The sequence below is a fragment of the Camponotus floridanus genome, unplaced genomic scaffold (genome assembly GCF_003227725.1).
Source record: "Camponotus floridanus strain SB8 unplaced genomic scaffold, Cflo_v7.5 scaffold15, whole genome shotgun sequence".
NCBI lineage: Eukaryota > Metazoa > Arthropoda > Insecta > Hymenoptera > Formicidae > Camponotus > Camponotus floridanus.
In genome coordinates this window covers 1,107,809-1,134,469 of record NW_020229270.1, presented here as the reverse complement: position 1 = coordinate 1,134,469, position 26,661 = coordinate 1,107,809, and the positions used below count along the sequence as shown (strand labels likewise).

The window sequence follows — 26,661 nt, the reverse complement described above, 5'->3', positions numbered from 1 at the left end:
AAATGCGTACACGCACGCTTCCGTCATTTTTCTAAAATTCTTATTTATTTCGCCGCAGACATCTCGACGAGGTTCGGACGATTCGAATCGGCGACAACTGGCTGGAAGAAAAATCCTTAAAGGTCACATATTTTGACTCTATCATTCGATATTTTAACGATAGAATATTCGGAGGGCCTTAATCAATAAAAGAAATTAATTTAAGATTCACCAACTTTTGTTGTACATCATCATTTCTACAAATGGAAAGAAAATATGTACATTTTTTTTAAACACTTTTAACACTTCGAGACAGCTAAAACTGCGATAAGAAACGGAGCAAAGAAAAATGTATGAGCTACAAGGATTAAAATTGACCGAAAAGTTTGCAGAGAGAGAGTCGAGTAAATGCGTTCTTATTCATGCGCGCGTACATTTGGAGATAATAAATAAAGTAAATTCGGTGCGGGAAACTCGAGACGAGAGAAAGAAAGCCCCATCGATCGGCGAAAGCTCGCTCGTGCGATTCGAGTAGGGAAAATAATTTCGGAAACGAGAGCGTTTGAAAAAAGCGGACAAACCGGAAATATCGTCGAGAGAACGCGCTCGACGAGCTGCATATCTCGCGTCGCGTATGCGTCGCGACGGCTCGTGTATCGCGCGCCGATTTACGACCGAGCCAATCGGCAATCGTTACAAGCACGCTTGGCAAGAATAATGCCAATTAACACGTTTTTCGACGAGTCAACTGCACGGCAGTCGCGCGGCCGCACGTATCCGGTTCGTCGACGAGCGACAAAGTTTTTCAGCTCGAAATATTTTCCGGAGCGAATCGTGCGTCAGCGAAAGCGGACAAGCGCATCATCATTCGAACCGAATTTGCGCACGGGTGACGAAATATTTTTGCAAAATGTCTTTTTAATATTATCATTACACATACGCATGTTGCGCAAAATATATTTAGGTTTACTTCAACTCGGGTGCGGTTGATTTTAAGATAAAGAAACCGTAAGAATCTCTCTCTTTTTGTTGTCAAATGATAACGATGCGGCTAATTGACGATAATTTTCGTTAAAGTATCGAAAGCTAGTATCGTGATACTTGTAACGAAAATGTCTCGATACGATAACAATATGTATGATTGGTACTAAAGTCCGAAAGTGAACGTGAACATGACCGATAAAAAAATCCATAAGATCGATAAGAATAATCGAGAGAGACAGAGAAAGAGAGAGATGCGTCCTTATCGCTATAAAAATAATCCGGTCAAGACTGAACATATTTCGAGCACGTACGTATTATATCGAGAATAGTATATCGCCGGATCTTTCGATCCGTTTGTACAAAATATTATACTTAATATTGTCCGCTTGTTGCGCAATATGCTTTTACGAGATAACGCTAACGATAAATAAAGATTGGTAAGCTTGCGCCGAGGCGGATCTGGACCCGCTGTCGAGAGTTGGCGAGATATGAGCATTATCTGCCACTTATGTTGCTCTCCGCGCATACGCGTTATCTTTTTAAGTCATACGATTCTTGAAGTCTCGTCGTTCCGAGCGAAACGCTGTTAATATTCGCGGGATGGCGAAGGAACGGCATATTATCTTTCAGACGTTTTGACTGCGTTAATAATAGATATATTTAAAATATACAGAACTTTCACTAGAAACGCGAGAATGATAAATCTTGCAGTCGACGTTAAGAAAGGTAAATGGTTGATACTTTTTACCACTACTTTACACATTTGGTTAACCTAATTCCTGACTCTTTTCACGGCTTTTTTGTGCATGAACAATTATCATGCGCATATCGTAATCTCTTTCTTAATAGTTTCGCACTACAGAAGTCTCTCTCTCTCTTTTTTTCCATGATGTTAAATGTATTAGTTTTTATTTCATCTTCCTAAAGCCTAGATTTTAATAATGTATAGAATTCTAACGTGTATTCTAGGTTTTTTTTGTATTGTCCCGTCTCGAAAATTTTACGTTTTCACCTATCTACCCACATTTTTTAATCTTCCATCTCGGTTGGCCCTTGTAAGAAAATTACTATTCCTAGTGCGTATCGATATCTCATACTGTGTCAAGTTTAAAGAACTCCCCGCTGACCGTTCGGGTAATCTCGAGTACTCTGAAAACTTTTTGTGTAGATAAAGCATGTATATGGCACGTGTAACGATAATAACGTTCTTTCCTTTTTCCAGTAGTTATTCAGTCCTTTTTTAAAACACAAACCATTCTCTTTTGACAATCTTTTCTCTCTTTTCTCTACGTTCTTGAATTATTTTTCTCGTTATTGAAAAAGAATTCCTCAAGTTTCGATTACGAGCAGGAAGATTCTTTTTAAACGCGTTATCGTGATTCATAAATTATTAGCTCTCTTGACATTTTCCTTCATTATTCTTTATATTCCTCCCACCTAGGTTGAACCTAGCCTAATCTAACCTAACTAGCGAATGATCGAAATTCGCTACTTAAGCCTGCAATCACGTCGCCTCCATAGGCCGGTATTCATATTTCGGTCTTACATTCAAGATCATCTTAAGAACTCATTCAACCAATCAAATAGCTACAATGCAGCCATTGATTGGTGGAATGAGAGCTTAAGACCCTTAAATATAAGATCGAACTATGAATTCCAGCCATAGAATCTTCCCGCTAACATTTTTTTTTCTATGGCAGCTCTGTGACGAAGCACGTGGAGGTATCCCAGGGCGACACCTAGCGTCCGGAAGGTGGCGGGGCGAACGTTCCTTGGCGATTGGCAGCGACGACGGCGGCAGTTCATCAGTTGACACACACGCGCCGTTGGATGTGGTTCGTTTTGCGCGACTATTGTGTCAGCTGTATAACGTGTCTCTCTCGACGTGATGCGTGATTCACAAATATTCTACGTGTGATGTGTTGCGTAACGTGCGCGTCCGTACGACTCGCCGCTCTGTGTGAATATAAATTTCCCTAGTGCGAACGTGTGTTGATACATCGCTATTCTTCACCTCACTTCACGCGACTGTGATGAATGACGGTGAGAATATCGCTTCTCGGTTCCTCGACGACGTGCGGTAGTGACGTAGTCGCAAAACTCTGTGGAGTAACATGTATTCGAGCGCCGGTATCAACGCGGCAGCGGTAGCCGTGGCTGCAGCTCGACATCCGGTACGTAATCCATATCTTTTTCCTTTTTTCAATACGAATAATATTGTCGGACGCGAGGACGAGAGCGGAACGCGTGGCCATTTTTTTTTTTTTCTCAAAGTCGAGGCGCTTCTCCAACGACAAGTTTAGAGTCGCGAGATTCTTTCCTCAGAATATACTATCGACATGTACTCGTCGCTTCGATTGCCGGAGTAAGCGCACTCCCTTTGAACGGAAGCGGATTCCAACCTCCGATCGATCTTTCCTTTACAAAAATATCGAGGCACTCTTGGCTTTTGAATAATAAACGCTTCGAGATAAAGCGTTTCTTGAAATTTAAGCTTTAGAGAAGCAAATAGATTGCAAAATGATGTTCTTTAATTCATTCTTTATTTTCTGAAAAGAATTTTCACTCGAAAGCTTTTTAATTATAATATAATGTTGAAAATTGAAAAGTGTGATGTGTCGTACGATAACCTCCAATATTATTTCTGTTTAGAGAAAACTGATTTAAAATTGATCAAAATATCGACAAGTAATGCATTTACTCAAGGTTCTTTTTTCCAAGTTAACATCTCTTTCTTACGTTTTATGTAATTTATACCGTTCATGTAAAAAAAGAAAAACGAATGGAAATTAAATAGAACTTAAAATACTCATCTGTCTGTGCAAAAAATTTATAGCGCGTAATAAATATAAAGCATAGAAATCTTTTTTAGGTAGTAAAACAAATTGATTAGTCACGGTACGAACATAATCTGGCCATTGTCCTATTGGAGTGAGAGCATTCCTTCGGAATTATGATATTTTACTTGTAAATAGCTTTACTTCTTTGGTCAAGTGTATAAACTTTGTAAAAATACATATTTCCAAAAATTCAAAATTTCAGAATTTACGGTTGTCAGAAATTACGTTGCTTTTTTTCACGTTTTTACCATATCTATCCATTTTTTGATGTACTTTATTATATTTTTGTGGACTCGAGGAAAGTTTAAATTAATCGATCCATTTATCCATAATAAATATATCGATCCATTTATCTATAATGATTAAGCGCAAAGAAAATTATGTCTTTTCGTTCTCCTTATCTCGTGTGTGTCTATAAACTGCGCTAATTTCGAAGTTAATCGACCGATATCTACCCGTCGCATACACAGTTATTACCAGATACACATCGCTCGTGCCTATGAATCGCATTATTTCTTCGCTGTCAACGTCGCTCTAGCGGAGTAACGAGATAATTAAAAAGTAGCGGCGCGGGGCGAATTCACGTTTTCCAAGCTGGCGCGCGGAGCTTAGGCCACAATAAATTCTTTCCGGCGATTATTTATCTTTCTCCCGATTCTCCCCCATCTCTCTAACGCTTAATAGTTCCGCGCTCTCGCAGTCATGCACGCATGCACGCACGCACAGGTCCCCGCGCTAAATATCTGGGCGCAACCGTGTATAAATACGTACCGGATGAAATTGACCAACGCGTTATACAATGGGGCGAAGGGCGTAAAAGGAGGAGCGGGGGGAGGGGGAGGGGGGGCAGGCGAATCGCGCGCGCGAACAGAGCCGAGCGACGACGGAAAAATATTTGGCCGGCGAGCAAATTTTCATTCGACTGTAAACACCCGGCGAGCCGAAGCGGAAAAGCTCGTACGCGAACGACGAAAATAAATCTATATATCGCGTGGGCGGGGAGAGGGGGAGCGCCCGGAACCGATCCCCCTCCTCCTCCCCCCCCGGTATCCGCAATTACATTATATCTGTAGCCGTACCATCGCGCGCGCACAACGATTAACCCGCGCGCCTCCCCTCCCCCCCCACGCCCCGTCCGACAAACGCGGGGTGAAAAAAAAAAGTCAAACGGAAAAGTGGGAAAAATAGACACACGGAACAAAAAAAGCCACGTCGCGTAAAAATGGATTTGCTCCCCGTTTTGCTGTCGCGCGGCGATAACGAACCGTCCTGGAAGATTTTCAAAGCGTGCGAACCGATATATCCGCGACAAATTTCCCTTCATCGAGAAATTTCTCTGAAATAAAGCGTTAACTTTATTCTCCCTCTTTCATCGTTTCTCGAAAGTATATATTAGCGTTAACGGGCGAGGCGAGCGAGTTTTGCCTCTCGGATAAGAATCTCGACAAGATGAGATTACTCGCGGATGATTGATCAATTTAAACAATAACGTCTATTTATATATATAGTTTCTTACGCGCGCGCAAGTTGAACGGAGATGCGAGAAAGAAAATTTTAAAATTATACCCGCTCGTATTTCCTCCATTTGCGTGTCACTTTTGTTTGTACTAAATGCTTTCACAAACGCGCGCGTGCGGTGATAATCTCATTAGTGTTCCGCCAACGACGACACGGTCCGATCTCCCGTTGTAATTATTTCCCGGCGTGACGCGAGAAGGAAGAGACGGGAACAAAATTGAAATCGAGACGAGAAAGAGAGACGGAGAGAGGGAGAGGGAGAGGGAGGGAGACAGCGAAATGATATCGCTCGCGCACCACGAAATTTGCGGGCCGCGCGGGCTCGCGCGCTTCCGCAGAACCGCAATATGCATTGGTAATTACACCGCGATGAATTACACCGCGGAATGAGCGAAGCGTGTTACGTGCAATTGGCGCGAGCATTATAAATCTCGCCACGTGCAAATAGTTGGCCACCTCGCCTCTCCGATCTCTTTCTCTCATTAACATTCGTCCGACGAGAATCTCAGACGACGAGAACGACCAAACTTCCCCCGACGAGGCGCGACATGCGTCATAATCGTTGTTCCTTTTTTTTCTTTTTAACCCAATCCACATCGTACGACTTTAATCTATTATTACGCGCAGTAGTGACGCGCGACATGGGGCGTTCAATTAAATCTCGACGCGGACGATACGCTTTCAATTTCCGAAGAATGTCGCCGCTATGTGTAATCCATGCCGAAGATCGAGTCACGTATTTACATGACAGTGACAAATTTACTAATTATCGGGGAACGCCCGACCGACGCTCTCGATTAATTCACGCCACGTGACCTGAATCGCGGAGGGACGAAAATAGAGGGTTAACGGGTAACGTAAGTCGCGACAGCTACTTACCTCCGTCGCAGTCAAACTATCGAACGATTCGGCACTTTTGGATGTCGTCGTCCTCGTCGTCGTCGTCTCGTCGACGCTTTCGATCTGCGACGACGAATGCTGTCCCTTCTTGGCATCGTCATCGTCGTCGTCGTCGTCGTCGTCGTCGTCATTGACGCTCCGGTGCTTGACCGAGTTGACACAGGCGGTGGTTATTGGCACTCTGCAGGGCCGCCAGGGCTGTTTACGTACAAGCTGTACAAATATTATTTCCGGACAAATCGGCCCGTCGATCATTACGAAACCCCAGGCGGAAAGTTTCAACGGATACCTCGTCCCCCCCCCCCCGCTTCCTCCCTTTTATACACACACACACACACACACACACACACACGTGCACGCACACAGAATTCTTGTTGTAACGTTGAGTCCTTTAAACCGAGACTATCTTGCATCCCTCGAAACGACTAGCCCTTAGGAATTAGATCTATTGCCTAGATCGACTCGAGTGCTTTCGAGGTTTTGCATTTAGAAATATATATATCTTATTGATCTTTGTCAAGCCGGCTATTATACGTTCGCACATACTTCCCGCGATAAGAGATGACACATTCCACAATATATTATTAGTTGATATCAATTTGATAATGGAAGAGGAAACGTTCATGACTCGACACGCTTTTGTGTGCGACACTTACTAGTTCTAAATGATAACTGAAACTCCGCTTTGGTTGATTGTAAGTTCGATCTCTGAGGTTACGAGGTCAAACACAGTGATATAAAACAATAGCAATAATATTATAGTATCGAGAGTGTTTTCTTTTTTCGATCGATAAGAAATTATTTAGCTATTCCGAAACACTGTCAACTCGGTCAAGTACCGTGACGTCAATGATAACGATGACGATGACGATGCCAAGTCATTCAATAGTATGCGTTATTCCGTATTTAATTTTAAATTTTATACACATGATGCAACGAATAAACAAATTGATAATCACATGACGATGTAAAATACGAAAAACAAAATTCCTAGCCCGGCTTTAGATTTTTCATTCATCGAAATTATAATCTCATGTACTGATATTACGATATATTTTGAAATAGAAAATAAGTAGGAAAAAATACAAGTGAAAAAATACAAGTCTCGGATTATTATCGAATCCTCTAAAAAATTGTTGATATATAGATATCGATATATAAATATTGACAGTTGATATATAAGATACATATGATTGTATCAAGCTATTTACCAAAGCGGATATTTAGAATAAAAGAAATTTAATAGCGTAATCATCATTAAGTATAAAAGACTCGTTTTTTATAGACACATGATTCGGCATAAAAAAAATATAAAATTTTTTCGATGAAAGAAAGTTTAATTCAAATGGCCAAATTGTAAATTATGTTATCATTTTCATGATCCATGAATAAAACGGTAGATTAAGTATTAAAATAATAGGAATATTAATAAACATTTAGTTTAGAATAGTAATATTAAAATAATAGGAATTGTTAATAAACATTTTATTTTTCAACAAAATATATCACACACGCAAGCATATGCATGCAAAATTGTATAAAGATTCTTTCAAGTATAAAAAAGTAAATGTTTTAAAATGCTTAATACAAGATCTGAATATAATCGAAAATTGTTGAAAGAGAGAATTAGCAAGAGCTGTCTACGCAAAAAGAAGACAATTTTAATAATCCTACTTTTATATCTACCTCTCCATTTTACAGTATTTATCACGTCAAGTTTTTTATCATATATGTTTTTTTATACCTGTTATTTTTACTACTTTGCTATCTGGCTCCCATCGTGCCGAGATGTAATAAAATTTCTCTTTCTCTCATCATCGAGTTTATGATTAATTAATATAACGGCGCGGAGGAATTTGTCGAGTACGCCAAGATTTCTATCATCGAAGACGACGCAGCATTGCCGAGATCTCGTGAAGGCGCATTTAGCTATTTAATTAATCGTCGCTAATCAATCTGGAAGAACGCCTTCGTGATCGAGATCGTAATTCTCGATTCGTGATTTAATTGACGACATCTTCCAATTTAAGACCTAGAGTCATCAGATAAGAAGTATTAAACGCTCGCCCGACTGTTCAAACTACTCTCTCTCATCGAACAGTTTTCTGAAACGTGTTTCAACTGTAAAATATTGACATTAGGCTATATCTGTAGCGTTTTCGTAAATATAATTAGACCGGTGACGACACGGTAAATAAGAAACGTTTTGACACATGCGATGCGCATACGAATGATGTAACATGGGACTGATGTTAATTGCAATCGTTCATTTAGTCATAAATTAACATTTTTAGATCGTCGCTTTATCTCAGAAATTTTCGCTCTCTTTTATTAATCACAATTAAAGAAAAATCTTACATTAACGTTCCAACATGGATCGTAACCGGTTTTAAGGAGAAACTCGGCGATAAAAAGGATTAATAAAATGATCGAAGAAGCTGCGAATTTGAATTTCGAAAATTTCGCCTCCAGAATTAGCGACTTCCCGCTAAGAGGAGACTGTCCTTGTTGCGAGCGTGTTACCGACGTTGCGTTGACTCCCGTCTCGCACGAAAAAAAAAAAAAGAAGAAAAGAAAAGGAGAAGAAAAAGATCGCGACCGTGTACACGCACACGTGACGCGCGACTTGACACGTGTAACTTTGGCGGGCCGGGCGAGAGCGCGCGCACGCGCTTTATATCCCGTGTGCACTGTTCACAATAATGAGGAGTTTGCACAGACCGGGATCCCGACGTTCTTCAAACAGCGAGAGCAAAAACAAACAGCCCTATATGGACGGATGGACAAACACGATGTATGCGTTCGTGCTGGCTCGCTCGCTCGCTCGTTGCTTCGCGTCCACGTCGTCGGATCGGCGCTAAGCTGATGCGAACGCGATGCCGAGTACCTTTACCGCTACGAGAGAGCGAGCCGAGGTACTCTTTACCCTTCCCGCCGCCGCTGCGGAAACTATCGACCATCACCCTCGCTCAACAAGCACCATAAGCGATATGCTGGCTAACATTTGCCGAGCTAAGCACACAAATACGATACAGTGCTGTTTGCCTGGCGCGCCAGTGGTGCTCGATATCGCCAGGTAACATCGGCACTGGCCGCGCTATAACGGTTTCATTCTCGTCTCGAGGATCGCGGACAAGATTTATGAATGATCGGACGACGAAGAGGCAAAGAGATTGTCGAGATTCTCGCTAAATTCTCGCAAGTAGAAAAGAGAGAGGGAGACGCGAGCATCGAGCACGGCAGCGTGCGGCATGTGCCGTCCTGGCGCATCCTGGCGTGACGGTCGGGTCAGCTGGTCGGTGGTTTGCGAACTATCTCAATTTGCCTAAGCCGCAACCACGGCGACCGCGAAAACCGCAACTTCCCTCGTCGTGGCCACCTTTGGCCGCCCGCACCCTCCCTCCCTCCTGTCCGCAATTCCTCTCTTCCTCTCGCCGCGACCTCCATCCGACTATCCGCTTCCTCTCTCCGTCCACCTATATACGTACGTATCCTCCTTTCTTCTCACGCTCGCGCCTGCCGTTATTGTCTTGCGCCTTTTCCACTCTCGGTTTCGTAAATTTCGCGACTACTTGGTCGCGCAACCTTCGACCGCGCTAGCCAGAGGCTGTAACGGAAAGGTCGGCGACTTTGACCCCCTTTTGTTCTCCATTCTCGAGTAGCGACATTGTCGCGAGAGAAGTTATTTTGGAATCCAGTATTCATTCATCGCGTTAAGTTCAGCGTATGTCATTAGCTCGGATTGGCAAAGTCGTACGATGTTAACCCCGTGTGATGCCGTGGAAACAAATATCACGTCGTTGCTCGGCGTGATGTAATTTACGGATTCGCCGAAGGACACGGATGTGTGCGAGAATACATATCGTTGTTAACGACGTACACATATTTATGCACACATGCATGCACGCGCGTGCGCGTACTCATACACGACGAAGCGCAGGCTTATAGTTTCGGTTGTAGCGTGTAATCCTCGCGGACACCGCAAACATGTAATTAACACTTGCTCTCTCTCCGCGCGCGCGCGCAGAGCGAGAGGGAGAGAGAGAGAGAGAGAGAGAAAGAGCCGCTGTTGCAGCATGGCTCACATGGGCCGAGAGATCGCAACCGACTATTGCCGAACGGGGCCTCGGCCTCGTGTAATCGCGTATGCACGTGTGTAGTTGTGTATGTCTACATCCACCACCATCCACCCTCGCCTCCTCCCCTTCAATCCATCGTATCACTTTCGCTCGCACGGCGGCACCCCTGCCCTTTCGCGGTCGAACAGCTGTACGGAGTTAATTATTCGGGACAGGAGGACGTGGATCTCGAGTGCTGGCCGCGCGCGAATCGATCCGCCGACGTTTCTGGGACACGATCGATATATCTATATGTGTATTGTGCTAAATTAAGCCCGACTAAGAGATTCTCTCGTTTCTTTGTCCCCAGGGCCCGCCGCAGCCTGGTCAGCCGTTCAAGTTTACGATCGGCGAATCCTGCGACCGGATCAAGGAGGAATTCAACTTTCTGCAGACGCAATATCACGCGTGAGTATTGAACGTTCTTATCGTAATCTTATCGATATCGGGCGCTGTCTGTCGTCACTCGGGAAAAAGGTATACGAGCACATTTTCTCGTTCACGCGCGGACTTCATTCTCTTTCCTTCTTTTTTTTTTTTTATTTTTATCCGATGCGGAAGCGCGCGTAAGGATGTAGCGAGTCGTATCGCGAGAGAAAAAAAAAGGTCTGGGAACAAGCGCAGCTGCACGCCATCCTATACAACGTGGTTGTGCGCCGGATACGTAATGGCAGCTCGCGAATATACGAACTCGAGCTTCGAGTTTCACGAATACCGGCAAGACGGGTCTTGCATTTTTCAACAGCACTAGTAGCAGCAGCAGTAGCAGCAACGCGCGCGCGCGGATCGAAACTTTTCTCGTTGCTCGACGGTTCTTCTTCCTCTTGTTCTTTTTTTTTTTCGCTCGCCACACGTACGCGGAGCATATTCCATTCGTAAAGAACGTGGTTTTCGCGATTCGCGGTTTTTCCTCTCTCAGGATTCTCTCTGTTTCGCCAGCTTACTCGAGCGTGTCTCCGCGACTCGACTGTTTTCGCATGCGTTTCACGACACGTTCCTTCATCTCTTTCTTTCCGCAGGCTGAAGCTGGAGTGCGAGAAACTGGCTACCGAGAAGATCGAGATTCAGCGACACTACGTGATGGTGAGTACGATCATTGCTATGTCGTAAAGTTAGTCGTGTCGGTTAAATGTCGTAACGTTTCCCTCGACTGCCTCTGCGTTCTCTTCTTCTTCTCTCTCCTTCTCTTCCTCTCCGTTTCTCTCCCGCGCCTTCCATATCCAGAATAATCATGCTCGCTCGACCGCTAAACCGCCTCGGCTTCTTAGCATTAATTGCATCCTCCAACCGAGGGCCGGGACCGAGCTTTACATTAGCTCGTTACATCGCGCGTAGAATAGTCGGATATACTACAGATAATACATACACATACATATATATACATACATACATATACATATATATACATACATACATATACATACATATACATATATACATATATATATATATATATATATATATATATATATATATATATATATATATGCGCGTGTGCGCACGTACTGTGCATAGCTAATGACTCTAAGAGCCAGTAGCTCTCATCGAATTAGGCTGCAACGCTCGCGCGTTTAATGACGAAGTATGTAATACGCTGTTAGGTCGCGGCAGCGGCGACAGCGGTCTACGGTTCATTAATATTCGAGCACCTCCTCTCCTCATCGCTACCAAATGGACCATCTTCTACGACACGACAAGCAAAAATCAAGCGCGCAGTTATTTATGGATTTTCGAGTCCCGCGAGAGAGAATAATATCGTACCTTCTCATTCTCGTAGCGGTTTGCTTTTTTCTCTTGTATTAAAAAAAACATTTAATTTGACGTCATCTTTAATCACAAGCTTTTACTTTTTCTCTTCACACGACCAAAGTGCGAACAGAAGTATGAGCTTGTGATTAAAGATGATGTCAAATTTATACTTTTAATTTTCTTTAATTCGCGTTTGAAACTCTTAAATGTTTTCACAATAAAAAGCGCGTGTTCTTTTTAGCTGCGTTTGTATAAATTGGCAACAGTTTTGAAGTGGCATAACGACTTTTACTCTTCTCGTATTACGTTCTGCGAGTCTTTTATTTATCTCCGTATTGAACATCGAGCGAATAATTAAATCGAAAGCGCGTTAATTTGACGTAGCCGTCGACTCATCGTTTATGGTTTTAATTCGCCACTGGCCATTGCCCCGTTCTCTCGTCGCATTTTCTCATCGACCTAATCGACTAGGCCACTAATGTAAACGGGCCACCAGTTAATCTCCGCTTAGCCCATTTGATACGTGAATGCTTTTCCTCTCTCCGATTCGCGATAGTGATCTCGTTAAGGACACATTAAAGACGTTGTTACATCCAACGAACGCTATTGCCTTCGGGGAAAGAGTCCGCCGATTCCGCTGCAACCTACCGATCTCAACTCCCGTTAAACAACCTCCGTTAATGCGCGCATCATCCCCCGGATACTCGTTTCCAGCATCCACCCTCTCCTCCTCGCCGCCTCCTCGCTGTGTCTATCTGCCGGATGAAATAACTTACTTACGCTGCAATTAATTCGCCCGTGTAATTATCGGGCTAATGGCTCGTAAAATTAAGAACCTGTAACCCGGCCAGTGCGCGTTTACATGCGTTCATCTCCTCGTCTCGTATTATTCACGGACTCTCGCGTGTGCTCTCTCTCTCTCTCTCGTTCTTTCTCTTTCTCTCTCTCTCTGCAACTGCAACTCTAACTGCAACCGGCCTCTCAAGTACACTCGGCCGACAGACTCGAGTGCATTATCGCGATTAACGATAATTAATATCACGTTATCACGCGTGATTGAAACCGCCTCGGCTGGTGCTCGCTGGATCATTCGCGGGAAATCTCATCCGCGATGGGAATCCATTCTCGGAAAAATTACTCCCATTTTTCTGACAAAATATTGTAAATCACACATATTGATGCATCTTGATTACTGAAGTATATCATAAGAATTTTTTTCTGTTGCAGTATTACGAGATGTCGTACGGCCTAAATGTCGAGATGCACAAGCAAGTGAGTTTGAATTTTCATTTTGCTTTGATACTCTATTCGTCGCTCGTATAAAGCTTTTGCATTTTTTGTAAACGTGATCGTGAATTTCTTTTTTTATTTTCTCTTGTTTATACGCGACTCGACATGTTACATTTTTTTAAATAAATTCTTGTTATCCGAGTAATATGCATTACAAATTGCATTTTGTATGCATTTTTATGTTTCTATGCATTACTAGGTATATGTTTCATTCTTTTATCAAGTATCGTAACTTTCAATTCTATTCTTCGATTACATTCTATTATCACATATGCTTTATTGACATATTGTACTGCGCTGTATTTTTCAGTTTTATTTATCTTTTATCAATAATAAATTTATCAGTTTATATACTTGGATAAGATAAATTTATCTATTCATCTATTACTCAATGTTTGGCGGAGACCGTCGTTGCACCTCTTGGCCAGGTTCAAAGAACCACAAAGCTATCTGAAAATTCTCATGGCGAGCTGTCGAATCGTTGTGTCGCGTCGCATCGGTGGGGGACGACTTGGCTTCGTAAATACGTCTCATTATTCCTGCATCTTATGCTTCGCCTCGCGAGTGCTTTATTCTCGGAATGTACGCGCGCGCACATGCACGATATACCGTAACCGTCGGCCTGAAGACGTTGCGTGGACGCGACGAAAATAGAGGAAACGAACGTCTCGTTGACAGCAGATCGCCCCCCGGTCGGAGAAATATGTAGCCAGCCTCGCTCGTTACTCGCGCGTTTAAGGCGACGAGACGTTAGGCGGTCATCGCCGTCGTCGTCGTCGTCGTCGTTCAACTCGCGCTTTCATTATTCACCTGGGACAGCGTTTCTCCATTCGAGATGTAGCCGGGGGAGGCTGAAGCTGGACCTCAACTATTACTCGCGCTCGGTGTGTCCAACATTCTCTCTCTATCTCGTTTCTGAGAATTCTAATTCGCTTGTCGAGCCAACGACTAAACACATTCGTGATACGCCAAATTCGAGAGAATCTCTTTATGTACGCATATCTTTGTTCTTATTAACTATAAACATTGCGGCGGATTTTACTTGTAAATAAAAATCAAATTATTATTGCACTAACATATTACAAAAATGTATTATAAACTAAATTATATTTATGTCTTTAATCTGTCTTGTTTAATTGATTATTCGATATTTTATTATACTTTTATATCTTGCATGGTAATGTATATTGTCTTGCTTTTCCAGATGGAGATAGTAAAGAGACTGAGCACTATCATCGGCCAAATCCTACCGTTTCTTTCGCAAGAGCATCAGCAGCAGATTGCGAATACCGTTGAAAGAGCAAAGCAAGTTACAGTGAATGATTTAGGTGGCGTAGTTGGGGTAAGTAACAAGCAGACTGTGTAAATTTGACTATTTTCCGAGTATTTTTTAAATTTTCCGAGAGCAATTTGGCGCATATTCTTTTATTTCGAGGACTATTTCATAACCGTTACTGTTTACGACTTCCGATATTAGATTCTTTTCTTCATTTCGCAGTGCGACTACATATTCGTACGACAGATAAGCGCAATTGCACACTCGATCGAAACGCGAGATTGGCATTCAGTAGACGTGTTGCGTATAATTGAGTTCAGAGTTGATTCTCGCGCGCATGATTTGAATAATTTCTCAACCTCGTAGCTTCGTTAAAACAAACGTGCGCGTTGGAAAAAAAGTTGATATTTAAGCTCGAATTGCATCATGCAAGCGGGTCAATGTAAAACTCAGCCACAAGCACAGTTACGCTTCTTCCTTGGCATCGCCAAAAACGTGTTTAAAATCCTTTAAAAAATTAAAATTTTTAAATCCTAATGTTGCGGTTGCTGTCCGTTGCATTTATAATATTGACGTATCATAATTTAACGTATTTTTCTTCGTGTATTTTTAGTAGCAAAGCATTTTCATACCTCGATAAAATAAAGCAAAAACATTTTTACCTTATCGTGGCTTCACGGATATACGTAATCGAGACGTCGTCTTTGATGACGGGTGAAAGCGCGGAAGAATAATCACTCGGACAAGGTCATTGCGACGCAAACCGCAATCTCGCCAATCTGTCATTACGCGACGTGCGTCACTGTTACGCGAAATATAATTAGCGTGCTCGTGTGTTACGGCCTGTCGAGAGGGGTTCGTGGCGAAGGGATTCGTACGACGGGGAAAGTACGCACGGGATGGCGCGGTACGCAAAACGCAGCGGGAAAGGGTGCGGCGCCGACCGAAGGGACGATGAAGGCAAATAGACAGAAGCGCTAACCCTCATGAATATGTATTATTCGGTAAACAGAGGTTGAATCAATATTTCGTTTAATAACACCGCGCGAGGAACGTATAGTCCTCCATCCCCCTCATTTCCCTCCATCCCTCTTTCATCTTCCACCCGCGCTCACCCCGAGGCAAAACGCGATGATGGTGGCGTGATTCCGATCCTCTCTTCCCGCTATTTTCTCCGCTCCTCGCCCCCTCGCCCCCTTCCTCCGCTTCGCCACACGTTGCGCGTATTATTCACGGCGCGTTAAACCTCGTTTGGGACTATTACGTTTCATTTCACGCGCCGGGAACGAACACCGTGATTTTCGACGTGTATCGTGTCCGCGAGAGTCGCGCGATTTTTCAATGTTGCAGAGATAACACGCATGTTTTTTTTCCGATGGAATAGAATATAGTTTTTAAATATTATCTCTATATTTCTGTGAAAATATAAATCTAGCAATATTTATTATACTTTAAACATTCTGACTCTTTTTCTCTTGCTTTCTATTTTCTTTCATATAATAATATATTGCATATGCGCTCATAATTCCTTGGGCTAAATTTGATGGGGCATTGTCACCGTTAATTTGCCTTTCTGGCGAGCCTTTACCGTACGACAAAACCACACAAGTATACACACGATCGATTTACGAACGTTATTTTGCATACGCGGTTACAGCAACAGAGGCAAGACATACCGCGGATCCTTCAGCAAATACACGCTCAGCAAATACCACCGGCGGCGATAGCCGCTCATCCGGGTCTACCTGGACTTCCCGGATTGGGGCCAGCTGCCGGGCTTCCGGTGCCGACTTCCGCGTCCGCGGCTTTGCTCGGCCTCGGACTAACACCCGGGGCGGTCGCCGCGAACCCAGGCGCGACCGCTGCCGCGCATTCCCTGTCGATGCTCGGCAAGCCGGATATCCATCGCGGTCAGCCGGATGATCTCAAGAGCAACGGTGGTGAGTCCTCGATTCTATACTCGCATATCTATCTTCGATATCTAGTCGCGTGATTGCGTATTGTTACGTATATCGAATGATCGGGAAATTCTCAGCCTTTGTTTCTAATTGTCTTGCGAAATTTGATTGTCATGTTGCTTGAGAATATTCATAGCTTTTTGCGATTCGAAAAAAATATACAGAATCTTGCATATTAATTTTGCTTCGCTAAAAAAAAGAATATCGATTAAATTCTATTTATTTATTTCCGTTATAGAACAATCTAAAAAGAATAACAAGATAACTAATAGGAAAGTTTCGAAATTTTACGTACTTTGATTTGTCCTCCTAATTTCTCTTGCAAAATATATATTATTTATGAATGTACTACGAATTTATACGCACATATCGGTATTATGAAAATTTCTGTTATATAACGGTGTTTGATGCCTATGCATAGTGCCGGTATTATTAAAGGTCTTTTTTTAGTGCAACAATTTTTTTTGCGAGAATACACACGCACGATACCGATATACAACTAGTAGCGAAATTATTTTCGCAAAGGTCTCTATGCGATTTAACGTATATTCACGAGAACGAGCTGTCCACCGATCGTTATAAAGTCGCAAAGATCGACGAGAGTGTAAAAAAAAATATATATGTATATATATATATATATATATATATATATATATATATATATAATCGATTCTCGACCCCCCCCCCTTCCCCTCTACCTTTTTCTCGCCGGGAAATGTTCAAAGCGCTTTATTACGGGTATCCGCTTTCGGCGGAGCGGGCGTGTTTGCGTCACCCTGTTAGCGGACGCGCTAACGGCGGTTTCCAGCGAAAAGCGCGCATAAATATGCATGAAGATCATTTATATGGGCACTTCCCTCCCCCCCTCTAGATGGCTACTGACCATCGTTTTACGACGCGGCTCGTTATTAACATTTTATCGATGCGCGATACTTGATATTCAATCGTCCTCAATATTTCCTCGCGATCTTTGTATCTTATTACTTTTATATATATATATATATATATATATATATATATATATATATATTTGTATTATTTATATTATGTTTGTTACAACAACTAGAGACAGTGTTTTTTTTCTTTTTTTTTTCCGATTAAAATAATCAGCGATCTAATATACTTGTGCAGAAATCTACGTAGTATAGATAAACCAGTTAAATTTGCAACGAACATTACTGTGAATTTTTTTTCTTTCAGGTCTAAGCTCAACGGAAGAGAGACACGTGAGTAATAAATTTTCATATTTTATCACAAGGTGAATTATTTAACTTGCATTATGGAAACATGAATCTCAATGAGAATGTAAATGATTCCTATATTAGCAGCGTAAATGATCGTCTAGACAACTTATGGCTTACGTTTTTATTTCAATAGAATAACAATAGTTAATAAAAATATACTTATACTATGTACGCGTTTCATACATATATGTACATTGTGTAATAAAATATACTATTTTTACGAAGCGCAGCACTTGTTAAAAAAAATTTTTAAATTTTCAAGATGCATTTTCTTCATATTTCTATCAAAAATAAAATTTATTCTTTCACGGTATAATACATGCATAAATAAAAATATGAATTTATTGCATTTGGTAAAATTACAAATAATTTTAATTTAGAAAACACGATATTATATATAAATATACATCATGTATATTTTAGAAAATTGTAAGATAAATATAATACAGCAAAATAAAATATTAAAATGGCAATTATAATATGTAATTCGTACTGAATATAATAATACATAATATATAATTTATATTTTTATTTGGTGCATGTGAATAAATAAATGCGCCAAGAATAATTATTTATTTTATAATCGAAAAAGTGAGATGAGGATGAGCGTTACAAAATCTTGGAATCTTCTAAAAGTTGACGGAACATTTACACAATGACTATGCTCTGCTCTTTGTGAAAGTAATATATTTTGTTATTCGATGTACATATATATGAAACGCTTACGGCTTCTACAATGTACAATGCACTCGACCGAGTGGCACTTATTGCGGCCTCGTGTATTACACGCACATTACGCGCGTGTAACTTGACTCGCGCGCGCGTCAAGAGTGCAACGAGCGCCGCTTCAGCGTACCTCGCATACGAGTGCATGCTGCATATTGCAATTTATACTTTTAACGCGCCTACAGGCGCGAGGGGAGGCGTGTAAAGTGGCGAAAATATAGGAGGCCAAGAAGACGGTTGCATATTATTTTTCCATCGAATTATTCGCGGTATTTAAAGTACCTTGTAACTTTAATCGCGATTACCGAAGAGATAAATTCCTGGAATTTTTTTTTCTGCTCGTATTATAATTAACCGTCGTAAAAAATGCGAGGTACGATAAGATTTTTCACACATGCAAGGATAAAACTGTCGATTAATCTAGCTACGTCTAAGTTTTCAAAGACGGTCGCGTCTTTCCTCCCTCGAGGCAACATCGCGCGTCTAGATCTCGTGCGAGCCTCGCCGGTGTCGCCGGCCGAGGAAAAGGAAGGCGAGAAAGAATAACATAGGGGAAAAAGAAAGGGTATATCTTGTATTACGGGTTTGCCGAGCCTGTAATCATCGCGGGACCGCGAAACGCCCATCGACGCCCTCTCATTCCGCCTCTCGCCATTCTATTTTCTTCTCTCCTCGCCCGCTGCGTCCGTGCCGATGTGCCCGAGCACTACTCTTTCCCGGAGTCTCTCGTGCCGATCGCGTTTCTTTCTTTACCCCGGTTTTTCTTCCCTTCGCCTCCTCTGTCGCGTCCGTCGCGTCGAGACGCTCCACTCTATAATCATTATCAGCTGTCACTGACTAACAGCTGATTCGCGCGCGCCGCGCCTCCTCTCGCGTTTTCCTTCCTTCAACTATCGTCTGTTTGTTCGTTTGTACGCTCTCCACGCGTCTCGTCATCCCGAATTCCATTACGTTCTATTACGAATTGACCGATGAGACCGATGGATCCACGCGCCGAGGCGTGCCAACTTTTCCCTCGTCGCGCGTAGAGAAATTCGCGGGAATTTATTACCGAAACGCGCGTTATTATTAGATCCGCTGTGCGAATTCTCCGATACGCAGGATTTGTACACATACTTGATTTCCGATAGGCGTTATACTACATCTGCGCTCGTTTATAACTATCCGAACTCGTAAATACAGACATTGTCTCATATATATATTATATGTCGCCGAATAAACTTGCGCCCTTCGAGCACTTTTTTTTGTTCTTACATTCGTTTGCGAGGCTATTTGCATCATGTAACTCATTCATTCTATGTATATTTATCTTTGATAAATATACAACGGCATGCGTACCATACGCGCTCGAGGGAATTTTTTTTTGCCGGGTGCGTTTAATAAATAAATAAATAAATAAATAAATAAATATAAATTTCGCCGGTCAGAGATGCGATTTTATCGCATGCTCGCGTCCCGGACGCTTCGTCGCTCGCTAAATTGATATTTCATTGAAAAGCGTCATGCAGGTGAAAAATCGGCGCGATGCAACGTCGATGAAAGTTACATTTTAATACGTTTCGCAACGAGTGGATATCGAGAGGTGGGCGGTATAGTAGCTGGTAAAGTCGAAATCGATTATCGCGAGCGTTCGCGTGACGATTGATAATAACCCGCGTCGACGCGGGTAATTACGGTTTTGTCACGTTCGTCGGCGCCACAGGGAATATGTGGCTGATCGTTGTTCCAGTCTGTGTACTTGCCGCGTGGTGTCTGTTGTTAAATGAGATTAACGAGATCCGCGGAATTAACGGGGAGGAGGCGCGAGAGGCCCGTATATCCGACTGCTTCTTCGTTTCGTATCGCGTGTGTCGATTTAGCGCATATAACGCTGATGTACCCGCCAACGCAAACATCTACCTTTAAGAGGTTTCTCTGTCGAACGTTGTAATGGGATATCTCGACTTTGCGGCTTTGATATCGGATGTCCTATGTAAATTCGATTTCAGAACCATTTATCACTAGTTTCTTAGAGAGATTTCGTTACCCCGTGCGTTTTACAGAGAGGCTCAATCTCGCCGGCCGACAAATATAGCCGATCACGCACACCACAAGAGGCCACTCACACTCATCATTCTCATCACTCGCAAAATCATCACGATCATCACCCGATGAAGAAGATGAAAAAGGAAGAGAAGGACATAGTGCACGTAAGTGCTTAATAACAAAAAATTACTTTGTTTGTATTTTAAGAGAGTCGTCGTGACAAGTCGGACTCCGTATTATGCGGTTGTTGATGGTATTACTTGAGAAACACTTTCAACCTTTATCGGTCCTCGTTATAAAACGACAATAATTGCATCAAGATGCAAGATCTATCTAAGGAGAACCCGCTACTCGAGTAACATCTAAATACTTTTCTTATTTTAACGAAATACATATTTCTTCAATCTCTCTTTCGCGATCTAGAAATTTTGAAAATTTATCGAGCATTTCATGAGCAATAATTGCGAAAAGTCAATGGCGGCTTCTTCAGATCGATATTAGGTGATAAAAAAAAATATTGCCTTCCGAGAGGCATCTCCATGATTATCGGTGCTCTTTCCGCTCAGAGCGACGGCGAAAAAAGTGACCAGGATCTAATCGTGGATGACGGAAGCGATGGTCCGCCGAGTCCTATAGCAAACGGGACGACGTCGCCGCGCGAGAACGGCCTCGACAAGGCGTCCTCGATAACGGTGCCGACGATAGGATCCACCGGCGTGCAAACGTCAAAGAGGGACGCGGTACCTCCGCACTCGCCGAGAAGCGGTACCAGCAGCAATGCGAGCACGCCATCGGCTAAGAAAATGGAGGACCGTGAGAAACCGTCGACGCCGATCTCGAAGCCGTTGACACCGACATCGGGATCGGCGACGGTAATCGGCAGTGGCGGCAAGACATCGTCAGCCTCCAGTAAACTGCTGCATCAGGCTCCATCCGTACCTCCCGGTGCTGTGCCACCGCCAACCGCTTATCCGTTGCATTATCCACCTCCGGGCCATCCACCGCCCCATAATCTCGTCCCGACGGCGCACGGTCAACACCCGCATGTCGCCGACGTTATGGCTTACAACGGTTACGCGACACCTAGGCCGCCTTCGACGATACTGTATGATCCGCATGCAGCTGTGAGGACTTCCATCGGCATACCCGGGGGCAAACCGTAAGTACTCAAATCCATCTCGCGGAATTTATATCGATACTCGCTTCTCTTGACGGGAAGTTCCATCATTCGATATAATTTTCGATATATTTTTGCAATAACATCGTAATTCGCGCGAGTCATGTAAAAATAATACAATGAAACCAATTTATAAAGTTAGATAAATGTGCAGAAATATCTTCTAAAATTACGCGAATTTTCTAAAAAATTGATTGATCAAATATAAATTTCTAAATTTAAAATAAACAATTGACGCCATGAACAATAATTAACATTAGGCAAAAAATGGGAGGAGATTCATCGTAATTGTTACGAGACAAAATTGTTTCGCAGCGCGTATAGCTACCATATGCTCGACGGTCAGATGCAACCGTCGCCTTTCCCGCAGGACGCTCTCAGTGGTCCAGGCATACCGCGTCATGCGCGTCAGATTAATACCTTAAATCATGGCGAGGTAGTCTGCGCGGTAACCATCTCGAATCCGACCAAGTACGTTTACACCGGCGGTAAAGGTTGCGTCAAAGTCTGGGACATCGCCCAGACAAGTATGAGCAACGTGAAGCCAGTCTCGCAGCTTGATTGTCTGCAACGCGACAACTACATCAGGTCGGTAAAACTGATGGAGATAAATGCGTTTTATTTTCGCGAATTGACATCGACGATACTAAAACCTCGCTTCGCGCTCGTCTAATACAGGTCGGTCAAGTTACTTCCGGATGGTAGGACGTTAATAGTCGGCGGTGAAGCGAGTCAACTGAGTATTTGGGACCTGGCCAGTCCGACGCCGAGAATCAAGGCTGAACTAACATCCTCGGCACCGGCGTGTTACGCCTTGGCGATTTCGCCAGACTCAAAAGTGTGCTTCAGCTGCTGCAGCGACGGAAACATCGCTGTATGGGACCTACATAATCAAATGCTGCTCAGACAATTCCAGGGCCACACGGACGGCGCCTCATGCATAGATATTTCCGCCGACGGTACAAAAATTTGGACGGGAGGTCTCGACAATACCGTGCGTTCCTGGGAACTCCGTGAAGGCAGACAACTTCAGCAACACGACTTTTCGTCGCAGATATTTTCCCTCGGCTATTGCCCCACCGGCGAGTGGTTAGCGGTCGGCATGGAGAATTCGCATGTCGAAGTGTTACATGCCACGAAACCGGACAAGTATCAATTGCATCTGCACGAATCCTGCGTATTATCCTTGAGGTTTGCCTCCTGTGGAAAGTGGTTCGTCTCTACGGGAAAGGACAATTTATTGAATGCTTGGCGTACCCCTTTCGGAGCGTCGATATTCCAGGTTGGTATCAATTAGTTCATCTTTTTTTCTCGTTTTCCATTATTCGATTAACGTGAATAAAGCTTTTTTTAAAATTTGCAACTGTAAATCTCGCGCAAGAATTAAATATTTTTTAATTTATCTCGAACTGCAAATATAGCAATCTTAAAAATATGAAAAGTATAAAAATGTAGCTGTATAAAGGAGGAAAAATGTGATTGAAAAAAATAAAATTACATTTTAATTATATCTTAAATTTCAAAATTATTTATGCGCTTATTACAAGCTCGGTGTGCAAATTATGTACATAAATTGCCTTCGCACCTCACGCGGAGAATAAGTACGGCGTTACGCACGAGACAAGACGGCGAGACAGGCGTTGGAGACGATCGCGAAACGGCTCATTAAGAAGCTATATAATTACGCGATATAAACGAGCCATCGAGTCGTGATTCGAGAAGCAAAAAAAGCTGATTTATAAAAATTTATGAATAATCGCGCGCTATATGCGTTAGCGATTTCGTTATCGAGCGAAATTCGAAGCGGTGGAATAATAATAGATATCTGTGCTCGTAAATATGTTTACGCTTTTGAGGTTTCATAAAACGAGCAAACGAGCCTCGACGCTCTCAAACTTTTATAACGTCCTATCATTCGTGCATCTTTTCTTTCTTTTTCTTTCGCTCTCGCTTCTTCTTCTTTCTCTATCCTCCAGCAGCAAGCAACGCGTTACCGTTATCGCGCTCACTCGACGACGTATTTGTCGATTATATTTACAGTCGAAGGAATCCTCATCGGTGCTCAGTTGCGACGTATCGACGGATGACAAGTACATCGTCACTGGTTCGGGCGACAAGAAGGCCACCGTCTACGAAGTCATATACTGAGACGTTATCAACTGACTCTGTCCCTTGAAAACGATGCGCTTGTACAAGAGTACTGACGAAAGTGTGACGATGTTATTGCTCTTTTCATTATCGTTGTTATTCGCTCGTTGACAGGAAAGTGAGATCAAAGCCGCGCCAAACGAATAGATTGTTCAACAGATTTTCAGAGATTTTAACAATCGCGCAATTGTAGCGGAATAAAAATTTCAAAACGTGCTTAAAGAGGAACATACGTTTTGACGGCCTGAAAATAGCAATTATTTGAAAAACTTTTTTTTGCGAATGTGAATAGGTCTTTTCAATTGCAAAATGCAAAATTGCCATCTCTTTTTTTGACGAATACAGAATTTGTTGAAAAATAGAAATGTATATTGAATCGAGTGCTCTTAAAATTTGTAAGAGTTAAATGCATCATTCAAATCTCGCAAATTAATGTTGGGATCATTATTTACAGAACCATCGGTTTGTTTTACACAGATTGAAATCTACTTCAGATTGGAATCTGTTTCGCTTGGCGCGTTTGGTCGCTCTTTGATTGTGATTATTCTTATCCTTCTTATCTGTACATTTTGTAAATAGCACGTCTTAATTATATCATGATATTTTTCTACTACCTTTAAGAGTGAGATGGCATATATCAAGAGAAACAGATTGTAAATACATAAAGACTAAAAAGTTCACAAGAGGTGAAGCACGAAAATCCATCTCAATAAATGATGTATGATAATTAAGACAAAATAACCTCTTGTTTAATCCTAATAATTCTCCAAATCCTATTTATACTCTTCGTATCTTAAAAAAATAATAATTTATCGGATTTTTAGGAAAACGCGACAATTTAGTAATAAGGAAAAAGTAGAATCGAAACAACGAGATAGCTCCTGTTCTATCGTTAAAAACAAAATGATTAGTGGTCGTCAGGCCGATAAAAATCGGGGCTGTGCACACACAGCGGGTAGGTGTCGGTGGAAATAAAAAACAAGGACCACTCGTTACTCTATCCACGTGAACGTTGTTAGCGCAAAAAAGAGACATCAACAATATTTAGTTGTATGCCGGCGCAGCGGGCAGCGGATCGTCATGAAAATTACGACACTATTCCGCCGATAAAAAATAAAAAAAAAAAGAGCGGTCACCGCTGCTCGCGCGAGCGGCGTGCTGACGGTTTCGCGATTGTCATGAAAACAAATCGGAACGCGGACTCGATCTCCTCCCACGCACGTGCGCATTCGGGTATATATACACGTATATATATATATACAGATATAGAAAAACAAAAAACAACCGAAAAAGGGGGAAAAAGTGCGCGTGCCGATGATAGCCGGGCGAAACGATTTTATTAATGCCTTTGCGTCGCGAATCCGTGCGAATCTCGCCACCCGGTGTATAATTAGCGAGGCCATGCATACGCGCGTTCAATGGAAGGTTCATCGGCGTAATGTTATTATAATAGTGGCACGTTTTGCATATGTGTGACCGGGTGATGGTCGCTGCCAAAACGAGGAGTGAGCGGGTTGGCCGGAGCGTTTGAACACGGGGGGAGGAATAAAGTCGGGAAGGGAGAAGCGACGATGACGCGACGAGAGGGGAAGCCTGCGGAGGAAGGGAGTGAGAGAGTGGTTTTACGCAGGCTTTACCCGACGTATTTGCATGGTAATCATATGCGGCGCACACGCGAGTACGATGCAGGGATGCAGCGGAAAGAGAAAGGGGAGGGTGTGTGACAACGAGGGAGGAAGAGACGACGGCGGCGACTATTGAAGCCGCGAGATTTGTATAATATTGCGCCTAAATGCGTCGGTTATTACGCTTAATTCGACGACGAGCAACGCGACAGGTATTACCGTAGTTTATTCGCGTAGATGAGCTTATATCGCATCGCGACTACAAAATAAAATGCTAATAAAGATACGGCGATGAATTACACGTAATCCTATTACTCTATCGCTTCTCTCAATGTATTCGATCTCATCGATATTCTTTTGCAAACGGAAGCTCTCTCGCTTCGGGGAGATCGGAAACGAGGGAGCTGATTCGCGCGCATTGAAGATATACGCGTAATTATTCGCATCGTCGTCGACGTTCTCCAGCGGTACAACTAGCGATCCAACAGTTGGTGGTACTCGTACACAAAGAGCTAATTTTCCCTCCGTCCGTCGTGCGGCAACTCTCTGCGGCGCGCACACAACGCGGCAAATTAACAGGCACGCAAATGAGCGAGTTCACGCGCTCGCTTTCGCGCTACCCCACATCGCGTCGGCCTCTCCTCGTCACAATTGGACACTAATAAACGCGCCAACGTGCATGCCCTCTCTTCCTCTTTTTCTCTCCACTATTCCATCCATTATCCCCCTGTTTGCTCGCTCGCTTCCTCCCTTTTCGAGCCTCCCCTCCCCTCTTTTCTCGCATCACGTCGCCGCAAACGCGAAAAATATTTCCCCGAATTAAACGGCGAACGAAGATGCGACATACACGCATACATACGTCGTTCATCGTTGGAGCGATTATCCTTCCATTGGATGCGACAGCGATATTTCATCCATATCGATGTATCTGAACGGAATGTCGTTATCTCGATAAACCGTTACGTTAAACTACCGTCTCGCTCGCGATCGTTCGCGCAATTATCGCACGACTTTAGAATTAGCACGATAAGCGTAGGCGACATTGCGGACTACCTGTCGTCGTATATGCACACGGAGGAGTGGAAACGACGAGGAACGGAAGGG

At 42.9% G+C, this 26,661-nt stretch overlaps 1 protein-coding gene across 2 annotated transcripts; it reads left to right on the top strand.

Moving 5' to 3' along the window:
- Positions 1-2,705: 2,705 nt before the first annotated feature.
- LOC105254865 (protein groucho) lies at positions 2,706-24,667 on the top strand. Of its 2 annotated transcripts, XM_011263806.3 has the most exons (12): positions 2,706-3,137; positions 10,650-10,747; positions 11,359-11,422; positions 13,316-13,360; positions 14,583-14,720; positions 16,312-16,594; positions 17,813-17,838; positions 20,625-20,771; positions 21,174-21,766; positions 22,100-22,372; positions 22,463-23,066; positions 23,825-24,667. In XM_011263806.3, exons 1-12 carry the CDS (start codon positions 3,078-3,080, stop codon positions 23,930-23,932), a joined length of 2,439 nt encoding a protein of 812 aa, XP_011262108.2. In that variant the 5' UTR covers positions 2,706-3,077; the 3' UTR covers positions 23,933-24,667. The 2 variants fall into 2 exon arrangements, with proteins under 2 accessions (XP_011262108.2, XP_025262375.1); XM_025406590.1 differs by lacking the exons at positions 2,706-3,137; positions 10,650-10,747; positions 11,359-11,422; positions 13,316-13,360 and adding an exon at positions 14,007-14,262.
- The last annotated feature ends 1,994 nt before the right edge of the window (positions 24,668-26,661 follow it).